This window comes from Sminthopsis crassicaudata, chromosome 2 (assembly GCF_048593235.1).
Source record: "Sminthopsis crassicaudata isolate SCR6 chromosome 2, ASM4859323v1, whole genome shotgun sequence".
Taxonomy (NCBI): Eukaryota; Metazoa; Chordata; class Mammalia; order Dasyuromorphia; family Dasyuridae; genus Sminthopsis; species Sminthopsis crassicaudata.
The window spans coordinates 631,743,871-631,766,814 of NC_133618.1; the positions used below are offsets into that span (position 1 = coordinate 631,743,871).

The 22,944-nt window shown below is 36.4% G+C and overlaps 1 protein-coding gene across 2 annotated transcripts in view; it reads right to left on the bottom strand.

The window, feature by feature from the left end:
• Positions 1-22,944, bottom strand: part of SCAPER (S-phase cyclin A associated protein in the ER) — a 370,936-nt gene that overhangs the window by 296,467 nt on the left and 51,525 nt on the right. For both annotated transcript variants that reach the window (XM_074296499.1, XM_074296500.1), the window contains 4 exons: positions 17,820-17,980; positions 6,408-6,670; positions 2,852-3,073; positions 457-627 (listed from right to left, as the gene is read on the bottom strand). In XM_074296499.1, the coding sequence (XP_074152600.1) occupies positions 457-627; positions 2,852-3,073; positions 6,408-6,670; positions 17,820-17,980 (817 nt within the window). The remainder of the gene's footprint in view (positions 1-456; positions 628-2,851; positions 3,074-6,407; positions 6,671-17,819; positions 17,981-22,944) is intronic.

Here is a 22,944-nt window from a genome sequence, read left to right on the forward strand (position 1 = left end):
CATGGGATGGGCTAAAACAGGTGGCATCTGTGGAGCAAATATCTAACTGGATGACATCACAGCTCTATTAATGTAGCCAAGTAAAGGGATCATCTATCTCTTTCTGGGATACATAAAATCTATCTTCAAGGAGCAGGGACTTTCTTCAAAAGAAAATGTATTCTGCTTCCTCCATTAACTAGGAATTTAGAAAAACAAATTATGGGTGATGTCTTATACACAAAATTTTTTTATTTAAAATTCATTTCTAATTGGCAACCATAGTTTACTAAATTATGTACAAAATATACCAAAATCTTCTTTTCTCTTCTTTAAGAAAGTTTTTTTAAGTCTATAATTGATTCAATAGATATTCAAATTCAATACTTGCTTACATTTTAACAAGTATTCATTAATGAACAAAAATCTTGAAGCAATTATGATCCTATGCCTACAATAAGCACTCTGAATGCTCACAGAAAAATCACTGTCATTGTCCGCTTCCAGGTTAATGTCATTGTTTTCTTCGGCCTCGATTTCTCGGGTTAGTTGTTCCTCCTCTGCAATTGCACTAGCAATGGCCTCTTCATTAGCTTTTTCCAGACGATCTGCTAATTCCTCCTTTTTAGCAAGAACTTCTGCCATTGACTATAAAATAAACCAGAAATCACTGATCATCTGGGAGGTTAATCTAGCACTTAATTTTTAATGTATTAGACATGGATTCTATTAATTTTCACAACAGAAATTTATTTTAACTGTGAAATTCAGTTAGCTAAGCTGTCAAATTTATAAACAAAAAGTGATAAATTTAAATGCATTCATCAAATTATAACATCATAATTATAATTCACTAACTTATAAATTCATAACACAAATAAACTCATATATTAAAATTTATCCTTAACAATAATATCATTTCAATCTTGTAATTTTTATCCACACAGAATCCCTCTTTCTATTAACAAAAATAAGAATCACAAGAGATTACTTTCATGAGTTAAGTTTTCCCCATCTGGAGGCTAAAGGTCCATGACTTATTTCTCTCTTTAGCATGGCTGATCTTCACATAAATTGGCACATCTGGGCCCTTAAACAAAGCTTTTCTATGTAAATGGGACATGTTAGGACACTTGCTATGCTGCCATAGCTTTAGAAAATCAAACTTCTATGTAATAAGATAACAAAGAAGCATTCATTGTATGGGATAGTAAGCATTAAACTCATTAAGTAGTAGTCTTTCAGTATTCCATCCTGCAAAATCAGACTTCTATATAGGTTTTAGAATTACAACAATAAAGCTACAGCTTGCAAAAATTCTGTAAGACAGTTTAGATAACCTATAACTAAAAACTCATTTAAAGTTTCTTATTCGTTATTTCTAATTATATAATAATTAAACTGACAAAAATGAAAAAGAAAAATTTCAAATAGTATAAAAAAGATTAAAGGTATATGAAGAACTGTAATAAAAGACAAAAGAAAGTATCCTTGTATATGCAAATGAATTTATTTCCTCCAAAATAAGTTCAATCACTGTGGCTAAATTCTGTAATTACAACCTTTAATGATTCTTAATCTGAATTAAGATCATCAGTTCAGACAATCAACAAGACAATTCGATTTTTATTCTTTTCATGAACACTAAATGTTTATATACTTCAGCTCTTTGGGGGAAAAAAAAAAAGACTTCCAAAAAACAAGCCCTCACAATAGATGGTGTAAATAGGGCAAATAGATATCTTAACAATTCTTTTTTTTTTTTTCCCCAGTGCTTGCAAAGATCAACTTCACATACTAAAATACTCATTCAATTATTTCTTTGCTTGCATTTTAGTTAAATAAATGACATGGGCTAGAGATCACTTCTTAATTATAATAGATCTTTTGACAATATTGACAAACAAAAGAGGAATGGTCCTCTCATCAATGTGCCAGTTTATTACATCTTCCCACTTCAAGTCTAAAAAATACGGAAATTATCCATGGAGCCAGAAGTGTCTCAGCCACAATAATGCAAACTCTTTTTCTCTCTTGGTTTGGACAAAACTCCCTTAGGATATTAAGATGATAGCAATCTTCATATTACAAGCAGGTCTTCATAGTTCAGCTTCTAAGATATCAATTCAACTCTTTAATAGATCCAATTTTCTCTATTATTCTACTTTAAACTGAATAACTTAAGCAAATGCAACAAAAAAGCAAGTACTTTAAAAATCTTATCCTAAAATTACTTATGAATTATATTTTTTCTGATTTTTACTTTCAAATGAATCCATATGTAGGAAATAATTACCTTAGCATCCTATTTAGCTATGAAGAAAGGAAAAAGTAATTTTGATCAGTTTACATATATCTCTAACTCCCTCCTAATTCACTCCTACTTTTCAACTTTTAACAAGTCATAAATACAACATTCTGATGATAAAACAAAAAACACTTTAAAAATGATTCATTTCTGCTATTACAACAATTTTCATACTGGCCTGCTATTTCTTCTTAACAAGAAGTACAACTATACCTAAAAGTATGGCAGCATTAATATTATTAAATTAAAAATTATTAATATTATTAAAAATGAACAATGAAAGATTTGAAAGCAATATTTAAGTAAAAAGAAGAAATAAAATGCCTAAATTTGTTCAACATCTCTCCTTATATGCATTTAAAAAACAAAACTTAAAATATATTATTTTTGATGATTTTTCAATGGCTTAGCATATTAATAAAATGACAAAGGAAAAGGAAAAAAAACCAACTCATGTTGTCCTCAGCATATGACATTTAATGGGTTCCAAAAAGGCAACATACTTTTTAATGATATTGACTTAAAATTCTAAGAATTTTTTCTTACCCATCTATTAGCACTCACATTTGAAATATCTGAAGGATCCATTTCACTTTCTATTTGGGTTTTCTCTTCTTGGAACTGCTCTGTAGGTGACTGCAAAGGAGAAGGGTCGGTCTGTGGAGTATCCAAAATGCACTCAGTACTAAGGGGAAGCTCAGGTATTTCACAAGAATTCTGTGAAGAATTTTCTTGAACTAAACCATTGGTAGAGGTCCTGATGTCATCTGATGGATGCACTGGGAACTAAGAGAACACATTTACAGAATGAATCAGTGACAATGATAATAATGTGCTTCACAGTTTCTAAAATGATTTCCACACAACTAGAGAAAGGGATTCGCTTCCTTGGTATCCTGGCCAGCATGTGGGAAAAGCAGCTTGGGAATCTAGATCCCATAACTCCTACTCTAGAACTTTTCAAAAACACCACAAATTCCTTTCAGTGCAAAAATGGCAAGCACTTTGCTACTAAGACCAAGAATATAAAACCTACTCACATTTTGTCCATATGTGACAAAGCAAATTTAAGCAAGAAATAATGTGGAATAGAAGCTGGTACAGTAGCTGGTTAGACAAGTATATAAAGAGTCTGATTTTGGAACCCAGAAGACTTTGGTTTCAAGGTTACCTCTGACCCTCACAAGTATGTGACCCTAGGCAAGGCAATTAGGCTCTCTGTGACTCAAGCAATTCTCTAGGATATATATTTCAGGTCATAAATGGATTATAATCAATGTTGGTGGAAAGGAACCACATACTGGGAATTTTTCACACTGATGAAATCATTGATCTTCTCTTCAGTAGAATAGCTTCTTCAACCTTTCCTCAGAAAACTTGCTGATACACTTTACATTCTTAGCAGGCTATTGTTTGGTTTAGGGAACATGTTAAAGAAGAAATAATGTAGTTCAAATTTCTTCAAATCACACTATAGAATTCAATATCACTAATTAACATGTATGACTAATTTCAACTGGGAAAAGAATATTAATTCTCAAGCCTTAAAATATCTCTTGATTAAAGAACATAATATCTCAGAGTGCCAATATACCATGCTGGAAAATGATTATCTGGTGTCCTTAATTCATATTTGGGATCTTTTTCGTTTTACTATAACATTTTATGATTATTTATCTTTAATATAAAATCAATAATAATTATACTAATTTAACAGGTATAAATCCATGTTTAATAATTCATTAAAAACAAAGTCAATCTTAATGGTACAATGAGTAACACCTAACCAGCAAGTTGAACATACAGTACCAAGAAAGAACAGAGCTTTTACAATTACACTGTTAAAATGAAATCATTTCAAAGAAAAGTAAACTAATGAGCAAGAATTAAAATTTAAATCCTAGTCAAATCATTCCTTTAAAAAAAAAAAAGAAAAAAGGTACATATTGCAAAGGCCATAAAATTGATTATGCTAAAAATGCTGATTCTTATGTAAATATTAAAAAATTGTCTAAAGTCTATAAATTGGATTTTATAATTCCACAATTTGTCAAAATCTGAGGTGTCCAATGATGTTGATTTTAGCATAAACATTATTTAAATCACATCATGACATTTATGTTCCATCAACATTATTTATGCTACAGTCACCATGGTTTATAATCTTGCTGGCAATATTTATATTAGCACTACTGCTATTTACAATATAGTCAACATTGTGTACAACAAGATCAATGCAATTTATATGGGAAAAATCAATGCTAAAAGCATAAAGACATGTTGAAACAGATAAAAACATGAAAGCTCAATCTTCCAATCGACAATGGGAAAACAAATATCACTGTGAACTTAGACACCTTCAGCAATGAACTTTTCTTTGATAGCACTAGAATAAGATGTGAGGCAAATTATTACATCTTGTCATAAACTGTTAGTTTATCATGCACTATCAAATTACATCACATCTTCAAACCTAGAATTAAAAATTATAAATTATTTTTTAAAAATGTTAACTATATTCTTTACCATGTATCTATTTAGTAAGGGCTCAGTGTTGATTTCTTAGTTGCATCATATAAAAAACTTCCACTTCCTTGACCCTCTTCTTTCTTCTATTCACTTTCTCATTTCACGATCTCATCAGCTCCCATGGATCCAATTATCTTAATGCACTGATACCCAGATCTCTATCTGCAGGCCCAGTCTCGCTCTTGCATTACAGTCACCTATTGGAAATGCCTCCTTAAAATTCAACATGTCCAGAGTGGACTCAATGCCTCTCTTCCCACTGTACATCTCTCTCAAACATCTGTCCAGGGGCCCAGCATCTCCTGAGTTACCCGGATTCACAACTTTAATTCATGCTTAACTCACATCCAAGCAGTTGCCAAACTTGTCATTTCTATCTCCTGAACATCTCTCAAGTGTATCCCCTCCTAAAACACAGCTCTGCCTACAGGAAGCCGCAACTCAGCCAATAGCTCCCGATTCCCTCCAGGGAAAAAGGGGAAAAGCTCCAGAGTCAGGTACTTATCAGGTGGGCTCTTCCCTGCCACCCAGGCCCAGGTACCCGCCATACAGGGACTGCTACTCCCACTCACAGCTAACTTGGCTGACTTGGACACCATAGTCCAGCGCCACCCCACCCACCTTGCCTCTCCAAACAGACACTTACTTTCTCCCTTCCTTATCCTCTGGCCCTGGGAAAGCCTGGGTTCCTTTGTGTGTGCTCTTATTCCCCATTAAAAAGCAAGCACTCCAAAGGCAGGAGCCGTCTCATAGTTAGTGCCCGACCCTGCAGCACTGTGCTGGGCACACTTTAGGGCTGCAGATTCCTTCTTATACCAGAAGCAACAGCTTCAGACCTGTCTACTCACTAGGGGCAGCAAGACCTCACTCACGCCTCCAATCTGCTTCCAACTGGGCTGAGGAGTCCCTCCACTGACCTTGATCATTCGCTGCCCTCCACACGCAGTCCAACATGCCATCCACTAGCCCAGGGCTTCTTCAGACTTCAAGCTTGCTGGGGCTGCTGTTCAGCTTTTATTTCTTTGTGTCTGAGCTTTCTTAGCAAAGACACAGAAGGAGTGGGGCACTTCTTTCTCTAGTTCATTTTACGGATCTGAGACTGAGGCAAACAGCATGAAGCTACTTGGTCAGGGTCACACAATCGGAGCATGGGTCTTCCTGACTCCAGGCCCAGCCCTCCAGCTGCTTTGCTGCTTATCTGCCCTGTGGTTAGAATAGTACATTTATACACATCTTCTCCTGCCCTGCCATAAGCAAGAACTGCCTCGCTTTTTATCTCTGTGTACATAAGCACCTTTTTGTGTGCCTAAAACATAACCATTTCATAACAGATACTGGCAGATGGTAGTCCAATTTGTCCCCTGGCCTACACTCCAAACTGAGCAGGTTCTACTTGGATTTGCATTCTATGACCTACCACAGCTTTCAAAAATCTAGGAATCACCACCAAGATAAGATAAGGTACTGGTGCAAAACTTAAGTCCAAACCCAATTACAACATTTACAATTGATTTTTATAAACAAACTAGAAATGATAAGAAATACAGCTAACAACAATGCTATTATTGCTGTGGAGTCTGGATTCTCCTACCTGGGTTCTTTCAGCCAGAGGATGTTCACAAGGAGTTAAGGGCTCCTTGGGCAGAAGTTCCCCAATATTGGATGGACCATCCCCAGTAAATCCACCTCGCTGCTGGCTTTCCACAGGAAAGAGAAGGACATTTTCTTTGTCACTGTCATCTTTTGACCTCAGAGGTTCTGTGATGACTGGAATTTTGGGAGCCACTGCTGTCGATCGTGAACGAACAGGCCTCCCCCTCTGCACAGTCTCCCATCCTTCAGCATCTTTTCGTTCTGTGGAGCCAGAAAAAAAAAATCAAGACTTATTTAAAACAAAAAGGTATAGTAAATTTGGAAATAAATACTTTTACACTCATCTCAGCTCTCCAAGAGATCTTCCTATGAATAGATCTGACCTCTCTCCTTAATGGCTTCCTCTGAACTTCCAGGTTCACCCAGAAAAGGCTGTTTGGTTTTCAAAAATCTTGGTTCCTTCTTTCTTTCCTTTACTCTCTGATCCAATGCCACTGACCTGCTGGATGTTCCTTGAACAAATAACTACATCTCACAACTCTTGAGGGGTTTTGCTAAATTAAATAAGGTCTTTCTCTGTTTTCATCCTACCTGGTTTAGGTATCAGTACCATGTCTGTATCATAAAAGGAATTTGGTAGGAGTCCTTCATTCCCTATTTTTTCAAATAGTTTATATAACATTGGAGCTAATTGTTCTTTAAATGTTTGGTAGAATTCACATATAAATCCATCTGGTCCTGGGGATTTTTATGCTAAGTCTCTTGCACAAATAACTATATCTCACAACCCTGTAGGTTTTGCTGGCTCTCTCTTGTGCATGAAGCCCTCTGCTTCCTCACTTCTCTGGTGTTCTTCAAGTCTCAGCTTTCACCAGAAGCCTTTCCTATCTATGCCTTCCTAACTTCCCTCTGAGACCATCTCTAACATATCTCAAATGTAACCTGTTGATAACATAGTTGCCAGCACATTGTAACCTTCATTAAATGTGGACTTCTTTGAAAGTATTTTTGCCTTTCTTTGAACCTCTAGTACTTAGCATAGTACGCGGAATATAATAGGTGTTTATACTAACTGCTGGGCAATTTACTTTTTAACTGCATTATATAGAGAAATCACAAATTAAAAAAACTAACAGAATACCAAAAAGAAAAAAAGCATAATTCTCCAAACATAGATTACCACTAACACAATCATAAATTATATAATCTCAGAAATAAAAAAGATGCTGGACTATCTTTCCTAACCCAGAATAGAACAGGAATCATGATGACATTCAATACTGAAGCCCATAGACACTTATAGCTTAGGCAGCTCATGTTCCACTCCTCCTGTACCACTGAGCTCCCAGCAGCTTTTCAACATGTCTTTAGGCAAAGACTTTGCTAGGTCCCTGATCCTTTTTTTTTTTTTAATAATAATAGTAACTTTTTATTTTTCAAAATACATGCAAAGATAGTTTTCAACACTTACTCTTGCAAAACATTGTGTTACAAATTTTTTCCCTCCTTTCCCTAGACAGCAAGTAATTCAATATTGGTTAACATGTGCAATTCTTCTAAACATATTTCCACATTTGTCATAATGCATGAGAGAAATCAGATCAAAAGGGGGAAATAAAACACAAGAAAGAAAAACAAAACAGGCAAACAAACAATAACTACAAAACAAGGTCAAAATACTATGTTTTCCATCTCCATATTTCTCTCTCTGGATGTGGATAGGTCTCTCCATCACAAGCCTACTGGAATTGCCTTGAAGGAAAAGAGCCACATCCATCACAACTGATCATCTCATAATTTTCTTGTTGCTGTGTATACAATGTTCTCTTGGTTCTACTCACTTCACTCACCATCAGTTCACATCAGTCTCTGCAGGCCTTTCTGAAATCATCCTTTTTGCCTTGATCATTTCTTATAGAAAAATAATATTCCTTTTTTTAAATTTAATTTTTATTTACCAGATATATGCATGGGTAATTTTACAACATTGACGATTGTCACACCCCTTGTAGAACAATAATATTCTATTATTTACTTACTCAGCCATTCCCCAATTGATGGGCATCCACTCAGTTTCCAGTTCTTTGCCACTACAAAAAGGGCTGCCACAAACATTTTTGCATATGTGGATTTTTCCCCTTTTTATATTCTCTATGGGATACAATCATGAAAATGCAAAAAATATTCTATCTCAATAGCTTGGACATATCTCAAGTATTAAATAGTTGTGAGATTCCAAATAAAATTACAAAGTTGCACTTCAAATAAAGCCTAAAAAAATCATCTTGGTCAAAACATACTTATTTTATATATCAGGAAATCTGATACATAAGGCTCTTAAAATTGATTTTATTTGCCCCAGGTCTCAGAGCTAATATACAGAACTTAGGGACTCCAATTTTCGCCTACTGATAACAAAGTCTAGCTTTGTACATGCAACATTATGCTTCCTCCTATTAACAGGAACTGATTCTCCATCAATTAAAAAATTGATGGCAAGTTAATAAAGATGCACAAAATTAGAATTTTAAAAGCTGGTTAAAAAGAAAATAAGAGTAGTATTCTAATGTTAAAAAATAAAGGGCTAAATTTTGTTCCAACTTCTATGACTACTATTATTAATCTATTTTAAAAAAGGAAAAGGGGAGGAAGAAAAACACTAATTTAAAAGCTTACTTATGGAAAGAAATACTATTTAGAACCTGGATCCAATTCTGGATTCTGGAAAATTTTGGAAAGATCTGTATCAAATAATGCAAAATAACATGAGCAGAACAAGAATAATTTACACAATAACAACACTACAAAGATAAATAACTGTGCAAGACCGGGGAAACTCCGATAGATATAATGGAATCAACAACAAATCCAGAGGACTCACAATGACATGTATCCACCTCCAGATAGACAGATGATGGGTTAAAGTACACACTAAAGTATATGCTTTCACACTTACATATGTATATTTACATACATATAACTATGTCTACATACACATACACACACTCACATATATATATATATATATATATATATATATATATATATATATATATATATACACACACACACACACACACACACACACATGGCTAAACAGCAGAAACTTGCTTTGTTTGTATGTATGTAACAGGTTTAGTTTTTTCTTGATTTCTTAGTGAGTAGGAAAGAGCAAGTGGGAAGGAAAGAATTTGGAACTGAACATAAAATACAAGTGAATTTTTAAAAATATGGATAGCAAAAAAAAAATTAAGTGAAGAAATACAAAAAAATATAAAAAGTAGTTAAATACAGGGTATTTGGAAGGAAGGACACTGAAAATTGGGAGATTAGGTAAGAGGTTTTTTTTTAACAAGATAGTGCTTAATAGGCTGATGTCAGAAAAGCCTAGAAAGACTTACATGAACTGAAGCTGAGTGAAGTGAGTAGAACCAAGAGAACGTTGTACACGGCAACAAGATTATACAATGATCAATTCTGTTGGATGTGGCTCTTTTCAACAATGAGATGATTCAAGGCAATTCCAAAAGAAATAGGATAAATGTGCCATCCACATCCAGAGAAAGAACTATGGATACTGAATGTGGATGGAAATATAGTATTTTCACTCTTTTTTGTTGTTATTTGCTTAGGTTTTCTATTCTTTCCTGTGGCTTTTTTCCTTTTTGCTTACACAATATGACAAACATGGAAACATGTTTAAAATATATATATATTTAACCCATATCAGATTGCTTACTATTTTAAGGAGGGGGAGATAAGAGAGGAAGGGAGGAAAATTTGGGACACAAAGTTACAAAAATGAAGGTTGAAAACCATCTATGTATTTGGAAAAATGAAATACTATTTTAAAAAACAAGAAGATAGTTCTTGAATTGTAACTTGAGAAAATAGAGGGACTTGGTATGGTGGAGGTAAAGAGAAGCTACATTGCAAGTATAGGGAATAGCCAGTCTTGAAGAAAGAAAAATGGAGCACTACATGAGTGAGGAGCTGAGAGACTAGCTACCTGAACTGGAGTGCAGGCAAGGGAGTTTTGTCCAATGAGCCTGGAATGATAGGTGGGGGCCAGGTCAAGTAGAACTTGAACAGCTAAACAGCTATTTTATAGGAGAGGCAAGAGGAAATCAGAGGAATTCAACTGAGTGAGTAGGGATGTTAATGGCCTCATATAAGGTGAAAGAAAATCACTTTGGCAGCAGTGTCCACATTAGATTGGAGTGTGGCAAGAAAATAATTTATTGGTTGTGATAATCTGGGCAAAAAATCTGGGCCCATCTAGTACGGGCCTGAAAGCCATAGCTTTCCTAAAGGGGCAACTAGATGGCACAATGGATAAAATGCTGGAGTTAGGAAGATTTAAGTTCAAATTTAGCCACAAACTCTACCTTGAATTTATGTACTTTGAATATATTTGTATTTCTTCACTTATTTGTGCTACAGATAATACTCAGATATACAAAAAGTGTGATCTTCATAAATCATTTTTCCTATTTGCCCTTGTTTGCTCATCTGTAAAAGGAGGATAAGAGAGCCTACTTCCAAGGGCTATTATGAAAAACAAATGAGATAATACTTGAATACCTGTATAGTACTTATCAGAGTACCTTGGAAAATAGCAGGTACTGCATAGATAATAATTCCTTTTCTTCTTACCTTTCTTTCTTTTTTTTTCTTCCTTTACAATCAAGTGATCCATCAAACAGGGAATTATTAATTTTTCATACAGTAGATCCTCAATAAATGTTTGTTAATTAACCAACAAATGATTCATATAAATGACTGATTGCTATCACCGTCACAGACGATGTCTAGGGCATCTATAGGGAACAGGGATTCGCTATAGAAGATAAAGCATTTCTGAAGCTCCTAATTATAAATGGCATCATTCTGCTTGCATCTAGCCCCAGAATACTTTAGAATTTGCTACATTCTATATACTCTATTAGATTCACAATCAACCTAAAGACTTTCATCTAAACTAACCACACAAGAAGAAAGTATTTGGAAAATAGTTACTGTCTCAACAGTGACATAAAGCTAGAGGAACACTGGTCTGAGCTCATCAATTAGCACATACTTCTTGGACAGGCAGAGGGCAGGTCCTAGAACTAAAAAGACAGCACGTGACCTGGATCACTGTGGCTGCCCTCTGAAACACAGATGCACAGATGCAGCACCAACAGTTTTCCAATTATGCTGAATTTGTCACAAAAATACTTCAAAAACCAATATCCAAAGAGATGAAGTAGAGGAACATCCAAAGTCCAATGGAGAGGTATCTAGGAGAAAAAAAATTCAGCAAGAAAAACAATTTAAAGGATTTTTATTAGAAAATAATGTATGGCTTGGAAAAAATGGACTAGTCATATAATAAGGAAAAGAGCTGATACTAGCCTGCATGACTATCGACATGGATACCTTCACTATGTCAACAGGACACAAAGATCCTCTGTGAAAAATCTGTGGGAGATGTGGACAAGCATGGAACAGGATGAAGAGAAATAGCTAAATTGTGATATATATGAACAAATAATGAATAAATGAATAAAAAGTCATTTATTAAGTGTTGACTACGTGCTGAAGACTATGAGAAATGCTATGAAAATGAACAAGGAAAACGAGGGTAGCTTGCCTGCCCTGGGAGTAGCTGCTGGAGAGAATGGCTGTCCCCTTCTCCACATAAGCCCCTTCCCCAGACTCTTGCTGTGAGGGCTGAGCTGGAAGCAGGAGAGCTTTGGGGAGGGAGCTGCTGTACCCACCTCTGGGACTCTGGCACCCATTTGCAGTGAGAAGTAGGCTAGGGACCACACTAGATGGGGCAAAAACTCCCTGGTCAGGCAAGAGCTTGAATTCAGGTGAGTAGAGGAAGCTGAAGAGCCCAGGAGGCTGCTAGTATCTTGTGGAGGCTAGGCACAGGGTAAAATCAACTTCCAGAGGAAGAAGGCCCCAGGACAGACAAAAAGGCCTGGGAATGGCATGGAAGTGAAAGTGTAAGAGCAAGTCATCTGTCTTTACAGAACCAGCCCCGTTCAATCTGCAGAAGCTGCTTGAGAGACTGGCGACCGCAGCCCACAAAGGTAATCCCCCAAAGTGGGGAGCTGGGCCTCCACAGCTGGGACAGCCACAAGAAGTAACACCTTCTTGTAGGCTTGCAGTGCTAACACAAAGACCTTTTCTAATCTGGTTTCCTCATCCTGCTGCTACCTCCCTCCCTTGGAGAAAATGCCCTGAGCTCAAAGCTGTTCACAAACTTCAGAAATCAAAAGGGAAGACAACATTTGCCCCCCAGGGGCCATGTGATAATCAAATGTAAAATCAGCACTTCTGATATGATTCACTTTTGCACCGGTAGTTCACTTTCCACCCACAGTCCTTGCATTGCCAACCAGTGCCAACCTTCTCCTCCAAGGCTGCCTTGCAGCTTTCCTGCACACGGTGTCTCCATTGGAATATAAGTTACTGGAGAGCAAGGACCATTTCTCACAAAAAAAATATTTAGTAAATTCTTATTGATTGATTGAATTTAGACATTTTTGTGCTTTTGGTCTATACCTGCTTATTGATCAAAATAACCAATTGCTCACAAAACAGTATGGCAGTATGGTCAGAGTCAGCCTTCGCTGGGGTCAGGATGTCCCAGGTCCCAGATTCACTTCTGACATCTGTGGCTCTGGGACAGTCATGGCCTCTCAGTGCTGTACAAATGCCTCTAAGACTAAAGATGGAGATCTGCATTTGTGGAGGGAGTTTCCTCATCAGGAGTCCCCTACACCAAAAGCATCAAATCATTGGCCCATTATTATATATTATGTTTTAAGGTATCATTATGTTTTAACAATATTTTAAAAAAATATAGCATAGACTTTGCAACTCCTTTCACTGCTCAATTCAAAGTCCTTAAAAACCAGTTTCAATCCCTATTCCTATCCCATACAGAAGGATGAAGGAGTTAGCAACTTTTATCGATTTTTATCTTTAATTCAAATAGAACACTTGTGTTTTCAAATAGAAATTAGAAATAACTAACTCGTGCTTTAAAAAAAAAAAAGAAGAAGAAGAAGAAGAAGAAGAAGAATTAATGAGTGCTGTTTTCTGGTCAATCTGTCCCAACTCCTTGCAACAATCTGTACCAGATCTGGTTGAAAGATAGAGCTTTGGCAATTCTATTTAGTCAACTGGTAGCAACCACCTGAGGCAAAAACATAACAGATGAAAAGTTTTGTTTGAACATCTAGATCAGACATTTACCTTATAATTTCTAATCCCTTTTCAGTACAGTATTATTTTACTATCTTCTCTATAAGAACTAAGTACTACTTTTGGAATGACCTATAATTTACATTGGCTGTGAGGTTCCAGAGGGTACCCAACCTATAATGTCTTATCTCAGCACTCTTCCCTGGGTCTCCACCCTCCCATCTGTGCCTGAGGACTCTTTAAGAACCAACTCAAATACAACTCCAGCAAGAAGGACTGTGGATTCCATTAGTTGTGATGATTTCCCTCTTGCGATGTCACATAAAATGTTGTCTTTGCATCTTTCTAAAACACTTAAGTAATATTATGTGTTATATTCATTTGTATTAGTGTCTAAACTCCCAATTAGTCAAAAAGTCTTTGAAACAAGAATCCCTTACCCAAACTTCCCCAAGCAGCAATAGGACTCTGCATACAATAAGTCTGTGTATTGATCAATTTCTGAGTATGGTATAAAAATAGGGATTCAATTAATGTTAAACTAAAGAAACTAAATTTCCACAAATCATCTTCATCCTATTAAGAGGTTAAGTATCTCACAAATTGCTGAAAAGATCAAATGAGATAACAGATACAAAGAACTTTGTAAATCATAAAGTACCATGTAAATGCCATCTTTTTTTAAAATTTTTTTTCATCTTTTATTATTAGTTTTAAGCATGAGAGTATATTTTTGGTTACTTCATTAGAGTTCAATCTCAGTGGCCCAAATGGCAGAAATGCTTTCTTACTTGAGTTTCAGGGATACTTATGTAACTGAAAGCAGTGTGCTCCAGGGGAAAGGATTTGGAGTCAAAGAGCCTGGCTGCCTTCCAATGCTGTGCACAATTATGAGCAAATCAAAAACCTTACAGAGCCTGGAATAAGCCTGTTAATTAGTGACTGTTGTAAAATTTTGCAACATTTTTATTTTGCAAATTTAGTTTTAATTAATTTCTACCTGCCAACATTGTTTCCACATTTCCTGCATTAACTTGAAGAATTATTGCATGAAAATTAGGTTAGGCTAAGTTTTATCCCCTTGATCATTGCAGAACTGTTTTTAATGGATTTGTTTAAGATTTTCTGGTCAGACTAAATTGGAAATACTGAAATTAATTTTTTCTTTTAAAAAGCTAAAGACATGTTTAATTTATACTTTTACTGCCATAGATTAAGTCAAGACGGCTTTGATTTTTTTCAATTTTTCAAATTCCTTACAAAGAAAAAAATTTACTAGTACAAAATGGAAGTATAACAGAATCATTTCTTAAAATTTAAACCTTTTTTCTGATAAAGGCCTCATTTCCAAAATACATAGAGAATTTATTCTAATTTATAAGAAATCAAGCCATTTCCAATTGATAAATGGTTAAAGTTTATGAACAATTTTCAGATGATGAAATTGAAACTATTTCCACTCATATGAAAGAGTGTTCCAAATCACTATTGATCAGAGAGATGCAAATTAAGACAACTCTGAGATACCACTACACACCTGTCAGATTGGCTAAGATGACAGGAAAAAATAATGATGAATGTTGGAGGGGATGTGGGAAAACTGGGACACTGATGCATTGTTGGTGGAGTTGTGAATACATCCACCCATTCTGGAGAGCAATCTGGAACTGTGCTCAAAAAGTTATCAAAATATGCATACCCTTTGACCCAGCATTGCTGTTATTGGGCTTATATCCCAAGGAAATACTAAAGAAGGGAAAGGGACCCACATGTGCCAAAATGTTTGTGGCAGCCCTTTTCGTAGTGGCTAGAAACTGGAAACTGAGTAGGTGCCCATCAATTGGAGAATGGCTGAATAAATTGTGGTATATGAATATTATGCAATATTGTTGTTCTGTAAGAAATGATTAACAGGATGATTTCAGAAAGGCCTGGAGAGCCTTACATGAACTGATGCTGAGTGAGGTGAGCAGAACCAGGAGATCATTATACACTTCAACAACGATACACTATAAGGATCAATTTTGATGGAAGTGGTTATCTTTGTCAATGAAAAGATCTAATTCAGTTCTAATTGATCAGTGATGAACAGAACTGGCTATACCCAGTGAAAGAACACTGGGAAATGAGTGTGGACTGCTTGCATTTTTGTTTTTCTTCCCAGGTTATTTTTACCTTTCTAAATCCAATTTTCTTGTGCAACAAAAGAACTATATAAATATGTACACATATATTATATTTAAGATATATTTTAACATGTGTGTATGAGACTCCCTGCCATCTAGGGGAGGGGGTGGAGGAAAGGAAGGGAAAAGTCGGAACAGAAGTGTTTTCAAAGGTCAATGTTGAAAAATTATCCATGCATATGTTCTGTCAATAAAAAGCTATAATACTAAAACAAAAATAAAAATAAATAAAAAATAAAATAAAATTTAAACCTTTTTGAAAATAGAAAGAAAATATGTATCAATTCTAAGTAGTATTAACAATAGCAAGATTATAAATATACTTGTAAATGTTTATATTTTAAACAAATTAAGATTGTTTTAAAGAGCACTCAATAAAGCTTATTTTTCTAAGTTTTAAAATGATGGGATCAGCCTTTCAAAATGTCCTCAAAATATATAGAAAAGCAGTAAGATTTTATGCCAAGTCACCACATTAAAACAGGAATAACTGTCTTCTGCTTTGAACTATAGTCATCAGAGTTGACTTTTAACAAGATATAAACTATATGATGTCATTCAAGGTTCTTTTTAAATCTAAGAATAAGACTGGCAAAAGATTGCTTACTAAGCCTTCGTCCCAACCCCAGAAAAAGCCCAAATATTTCATTGGATCTACCTTTCTAGTCACTTGTGTTATCTTTAATTATTTATTAATGAATGTTTGACAATAATGTTGACAATAATTAACATTAAATAAAATCATATTTATCATTTCTTCTCTATCTGTTGGGCTTGTTATTCAAGGAAATTAGAATAACACAGCAAGATAGCCATTATTTGGCTTTTACCAAATGATTCTGTGATAGCTTTTCAAAAATAAAGAAGCTAGTCTACACTGAAGTCCTTTGCAATGGCTTATTTTGACCTAGAGGTGACTTTGACTTCTGGGCAATGATGACGGACCACAAGCTCAGGCAGGTTCTATCCCCACATGAATTCCATGATTATGAGGGCCTGGAGAGAGTCTTTGTTTCATGAAAGGACCAGCCAGTCAAAGTTTGGAGGGACTAATCCCTAGGGGCTGGCGACCTGCTGATGAACTGTCTTGGTCACAACAAGGAGGCAGACCATCTTTTAGGAGCATGAAGGGGCAGTAATCTGTACCTGAAGAGAAAGGTTTTAAGTTTACAATTACAAGGTCTTATCTTTACATAACTTTGTTTTCTTTGTCTCCGTTTTACAGAGTTCAGTCATTGTAGAAAAAGCAGTGAATTATAAAGGAGGAGACCAAGGAAATTTCAGGACATACCTGGCCCGTAACAAAAACAATTCCAGACACAGCCAGGAGGCAGAGGTAGCAATTCTTTTGCTATTTCTAGGGAAAATTATTTCTAGTCCCAAAAGATTTGAGCTACCTCTGTGTCCAATTGGACTCTTCACACAAAAAGCAAAGATGAGAAAATGCTCATTTCCTACAGAAAGAATGAGGCATCCATTATCACCTCTTCAATACCATTCTAAATTCCCAAGCAACAACTTGAAAAAAATCTGTAAAAACAGATCTTAAACTTTTAGAAAATATTTCACTAAAAATCTTTCTGGAATCATATTCCTTTTGAAAAATGACAATACTTCGATTTATTTGTACTCTTCAGTAATCCTGATGACATGAAGAAAACAGATATTTAAAAGAACATTTTTATTTAGCCAAAATAGTAACCAACAGCATATATTTTTTTCCTTAGATCTAGTATTTATATGTATATGCTGCCTTCTGACTTGACTAGCTTACATTTTTTAGTTCAGAATGAAAATCCTAAAGGAATTTTGAGCTGATAAAAGAAATCATTCTACTTTTAGAGCTTTGTATAGCCTATTTGGAACTAGAACAAACTGGTTAAACAGTCCTAAAACACTGAAAATAAATCATGCTTGTTTTCCTTAGCTTATTTTTACCATTTTAGTGAAGGCTACTATGTAGATAATTGTATGTGTGATTACCAAGAACAAAGAGATCATATATCAAATTCTACATCACTTACCATTTCTCCGAGAGGACTTCTGCACTGAGACAGGTGGGCAGCTTTGTGCAGGTGCTGTATTTGGAGGTGTAGCAGTCACTGAATGGTTCGCTTTCACTTTGTCAGCCCAACTTACACCTGCTGGAGCCAGCCGAGTGGCAGTAATTGCCCCAGATGGACCCCTAGAGAAACAATGATTAGATTAAGAATTTATATAGAAGAGTCCTGATTTTTAAAGTTCCTAATCATAGTAGATTTTGTCAAGTATGCACCACTTATTCTCTTAATTGGCTACTAATTAAAAAAAAAAACAGGTAGAGTAAAATTCCATTTGAGTTTTGGGAAGAAGGAACAATGTGGTATGGTTTCCTTTGTTGAAGAAAGATGTACTACTGCATAATTCAATGCACTAGCAGTGCATGAATGATAACAAACAAACCTGACTCCACAAAATAGTTAAGCCCAAAAGTGAAGTTAGTCTATACACATATTTGAGATCATCTTTTAAAATTTTTTTCATTCATTCATTCATTCACTCAAAACATACAAATATTTAATAATGTTAAAAGAGCCACAATTTCTTTGAGAAATCTAGAAAGAGATAAACCTAACTATAATGTAAAATAAAATGTAAAGAAATAAAAGCAAACCTTTGCAAGAATGTGAAAGATGGAGAAATCATAGGATGTGCACCTAGAAAGGACATCAGATGTAATCCACTCTAGGTCCCTTAGTTTAGTTATAAACCAGGAAACAACCCAAATGGAAGAGTTCTCCACAGAGGGGTGACCAGGACGATTATGGGCCCAGAAATCATGCCAACTCAGAAACCACTGAAGGAATAGGGAAAGAACAGAATACTTGGGGAACTGTGATCAAGACCTTGGGAATAGTTAAAGGGTTATCAGGAAAAGAAGAGTCCAGACCTTTTCTGCTTGGCCCTCAGGATAGCACCAGAAATAACAGGCAGAAACTGCAGAGAAGCAGATTTCTGCTCAACATATGGTATAGCATCCTAACAAGAAAGCCCTCTCTAAAAGGAATGAAACACCTTTAGAAGGCACGTGTTACTCATCACTGGGGGTTTTTATGACCATTGTGGATGCTATGAAGAATATCACTGCTCAGGTCTCTCTGAAAGTCCATCTGGCTGGAGAGCTTATGTGTCTCACTTGTTAATCAAGAAAACATTTCCCTCTAGTTACACTCTTTGAGTTAGCAACAGAGAGAGGTTGAAAACCAGAAGAAGAAGAAGGTTCCCTGAGAACATAATAAAAGAGGACAGGTGGAGAGATTAAGGAGAGTGGCTAGAAAAGACTCAAGGAAGAGAGAAGATATTAACTGTCTTCAAGAACTGGGAATGTTACCAGGCAGTAGGAGATATGATTTATTCTGTTTGGGCCCAACAGGAGATTCTTCTAGATAGAGAGCAAGGAATAGAAGCTTCGGAGACAGAGTTCAGCTTGACCTAAGAGAGATGTCTAAAAGCTAAATGGGGTAAAGAGGGCCTAGATGACCACCTCTTTGTGGTGTTGTGGAGCAGATGGCTGCTCAGAGAGAGACCAGGCTAGGTGACCTGCTCCCAGGCAGAATCATCTGTGTAACTAGTAACCAGGAAAACGAGGGAGGACTTACTGGAAAACTTAAGCACTGATGGAAGAACAGGATTTCAAAAAGTAGAGAATGGAAAGGAAGAAGAGTCATAGAATCACTAAATCTTAAGAGTTGGAAGGGTCACTGAATCCAACTCAACCATGAGCAAGAATTTGAACTACAAGGTCTCCAACAAGAAGTCAGAAAGCCTCTTCTTGAAGGCCCATTGCAAGAAAAGAATCCACTAAATGTAAGGGCAAATCATCCCCTCTGGGAATGCTCTATATTTAGGAAAGTTCTTTATACTCAACTAACCTCTGCCTCTAGAAAAAATATAACCATGCTTCTTGGTCTCTCTTCTGGAGACAAAATAAGTCTAATGTCTCTTAGTACTTACATTCCAGCATTTCGATGGCCATGAGACTTCATCAAGGCAGGCATTCCCTCCAATCATAAGGCTCACAGTCCACCCATATCAAGTCACCTTATGTAACTCTCTTCTGCATTTTACTAAAAATTCTTCATGGGGGTCTCCTCAACACACCAGGTTTAAACTCGTGCTTATTACCCTAAACCTTGATACACAGAATACACTTGATAAAGACAATGACTTTGAAGTCACTCTCCACTCTTCATTCCCATTAACCAACTGTTCATTTCCTATTAGCTAAAGAGTCCTGTCAAATTTACCATCATGGTTTTTTGCTTTGTTTTGTTTTGTTTTGTTTTGTCTCTTAATGCAGCTGAGCTCAGCTTCTCGGCAATTCTTACCTGGACAATTAACAATTATTTTCACTTTCCTCTCCCTGCATCTAGTGCTTTAACCTCTCCAATTCATCCTACAGGAGCCTTCCCACTGCCAAATGTTAATGGACTACTGCTTTCCCACTGGTATCCTTGGTCATACAATCATCCAATGACATTCTCAACCACGACTGTTATTGTACATCTCCTCATCTGCAGGTGGCCACAAGCTGTCTTCAAATGATGCTCAACTTCATCTCTCTAGAGACTGCATTATTCTCTGACTCAAAACTATACATCACTAGCCAAAGAAAGAGCAACTTCTGTTTGTAAAGTCATTACATACATACATATATCTGTATATGTACATGAATGTATAGATGTGTGTGTGTGTGTGTGTGTGTGTGTGTGTGTGTGTGTGTACTTTCCCAAAGAAATGTAACCTAAATTCATTTTTTGCTTTTAATTCCAGGCCTGGTTTACTGTCCACTTGAATTTTCTCCACCAAATAGATAAGTTAATGGACAAGGCTATCTATTGACCTGTATAGTATAATTGATGCAATATGCAGACAATCTTCATCCGTTTGTTTTTTTCCTGTATACAGTTAGGCCAAATTATCTTGAGTAATTCTGAATCCTAGTTAAGGGGCTTTTCAATGTTTCAAATATGATATGATTAACACAATGTCAAATAGAACAGAACTGACAGTCCAGTGCAGACTTATTACGAGGTCATAGGATCACTGATATAAAACCATGAGGGTCCCTTAGAGGTTCATAGTGATGAACGCACTATACTCCCATTTTATACATCAGGAAACTGAGCCATTGTATTTAGGGTGGAAAGAACCATGTACATAAATAAACAAATATAAATACAAAATTAAAAAGCAGATACAAAATGGAAGAAGGCCCAAGATCCTCCTGGTTTGACCCTATGCCTACCTCTGGGTCCTCCACATTTCCAGGCACTATCATCTGATCTGCTCCTAACACCTAATGACTCTGCTTTCAACTCTGTGCCTGAATTCATAGGACTTCCAGACATTCCCAACCGACCTTCCAGAGACCATGTCATTTATTTCTATGTTCAATGTAGTGCTCAATGAGAAGAGCTTCTTTCATCCTTTTGAATCCCAGTAGAAGATTCAGCAGGGAAGAAGAGATTCTACAAGACAGAGAGAAGGAGGAGGAACATGGCCTGAAGAAGACCCCTTTACATCCCCCCATTCTGTATGGGAAGTCCCAAGGCTCTGACTGCAGCCTTTCCCTCCTCTCTCTATACTATTCTGAGTGATATCAGAGAACTCCCAGAGCTCTCTATTCATCCTTCAGCCTCACACACGTATCTCAAACACAATATACACAAACTGCTCTTCCTCCTAATCTCTCAACTGCTGGCAGAGACTCATTCCTTCCATTCACCCAGGTTTAAACTCGTGCTTATTACTTGGTACCTTGGTACATAGAATACATTTGATAAAGGCAATTACTTTGAAGTCACCCTCCACTCTTGGTTACCACTCACCAACTGTTTGTTTCCTATTAGCTGAAGAGTCCTGTAAATCTACCATCATGGGTTTGTTGTTTTTTTTTTTAATTTGTCCCTTAATTTCTACTCATGCAACTGAGCTCAGACTCTCAGGAACTCTTACCTGAACAATTAACAATTATTTCCACCTTCTTCTCCCTGCATCTAGTGCTTCACCCTCTCCAATCCATTCTATTAAATTGTTATTCCTAAAACACAAGTCCTAACTATATCAGTCCCACTTAAAAAAAAAAAAAAAAAAAAGAAGTGTTTCTGTACTGCCTCTAGGTTAAAACAGGAGTCCCTTTACAGGGGCTAGGGGGTTCAGTGGATAGAGGTCTAGATCTGGAATCAAGAAGACCTGAATTCAAATCCAGTCTCAGATACTTCCTAGCTGTGAGACTCTGAGCAAGTCACTTTATCCTTCTCTGAGTTTCCTCAGCTGTAAAATGTATGTAGAAGAGCATCTACCTTCCAGGGCTGTTGAGAGGATAAAATATATAATAAGTGTAAACACTTTACAAACCTTAAAGTACTATAAATGCAAGTGTTTCTAGGGTGGTTACATATTTTTTACCTCATCAACCATGTCCAGTCAAATTAGCCTATCTGTTGCTTCTCATACAACCTTATCCTCCATGCCTTTACAGGGACTCTCCAGAATACCTAGAAGGTATCCCCTTATCATCTTCACCTCCAGTAATCACCAGCCCCCTCCAAGATGTAGCTCAAGAACTGCTCCATCTAGGAGGCCTTACTGGACCCCTCCCCATTATTCGTGCCTCTCCATCTTAAAATAGCTTTCCATGTGGTTTGCATATTTTTTGTATTTCCTTCTCTGTATAGAGTATAAGCTCCTTGGAGAGCAAAGACTGTTCCCCTAGGAGAGACTTAATAAATGCTTATGGAACAACACCGAGTGACTGTGCCAGATGCACTGACAAAGTCCAGGCATAATATTGTTCTGGGATTCCCCTGAACTATGGGGTCAGCAATCCTGGGAGAACAGGAAATGATGCAAGTTTGGTCTGTCGCTTCCTGAGGAATCCGAGAACTTCTGAGAACCATGTGGGGCTGGTTTCTGGGTTCAAAAGCCCTCTTTAAAAAAAATTAAATAAATAAGTAGAAGGGAAGAAGACACAACTATAAAAGATAAAGAGTCACAGGGGCCCAGGAGGAGAGTCTATGACATCCACAGGCTGGCAAGAATTTGGTTCCTGTGCCCAGAGCAGGAGGGGTAGGGAGAGGATGGAGCCAGAACAAGGAAGCCCAACCA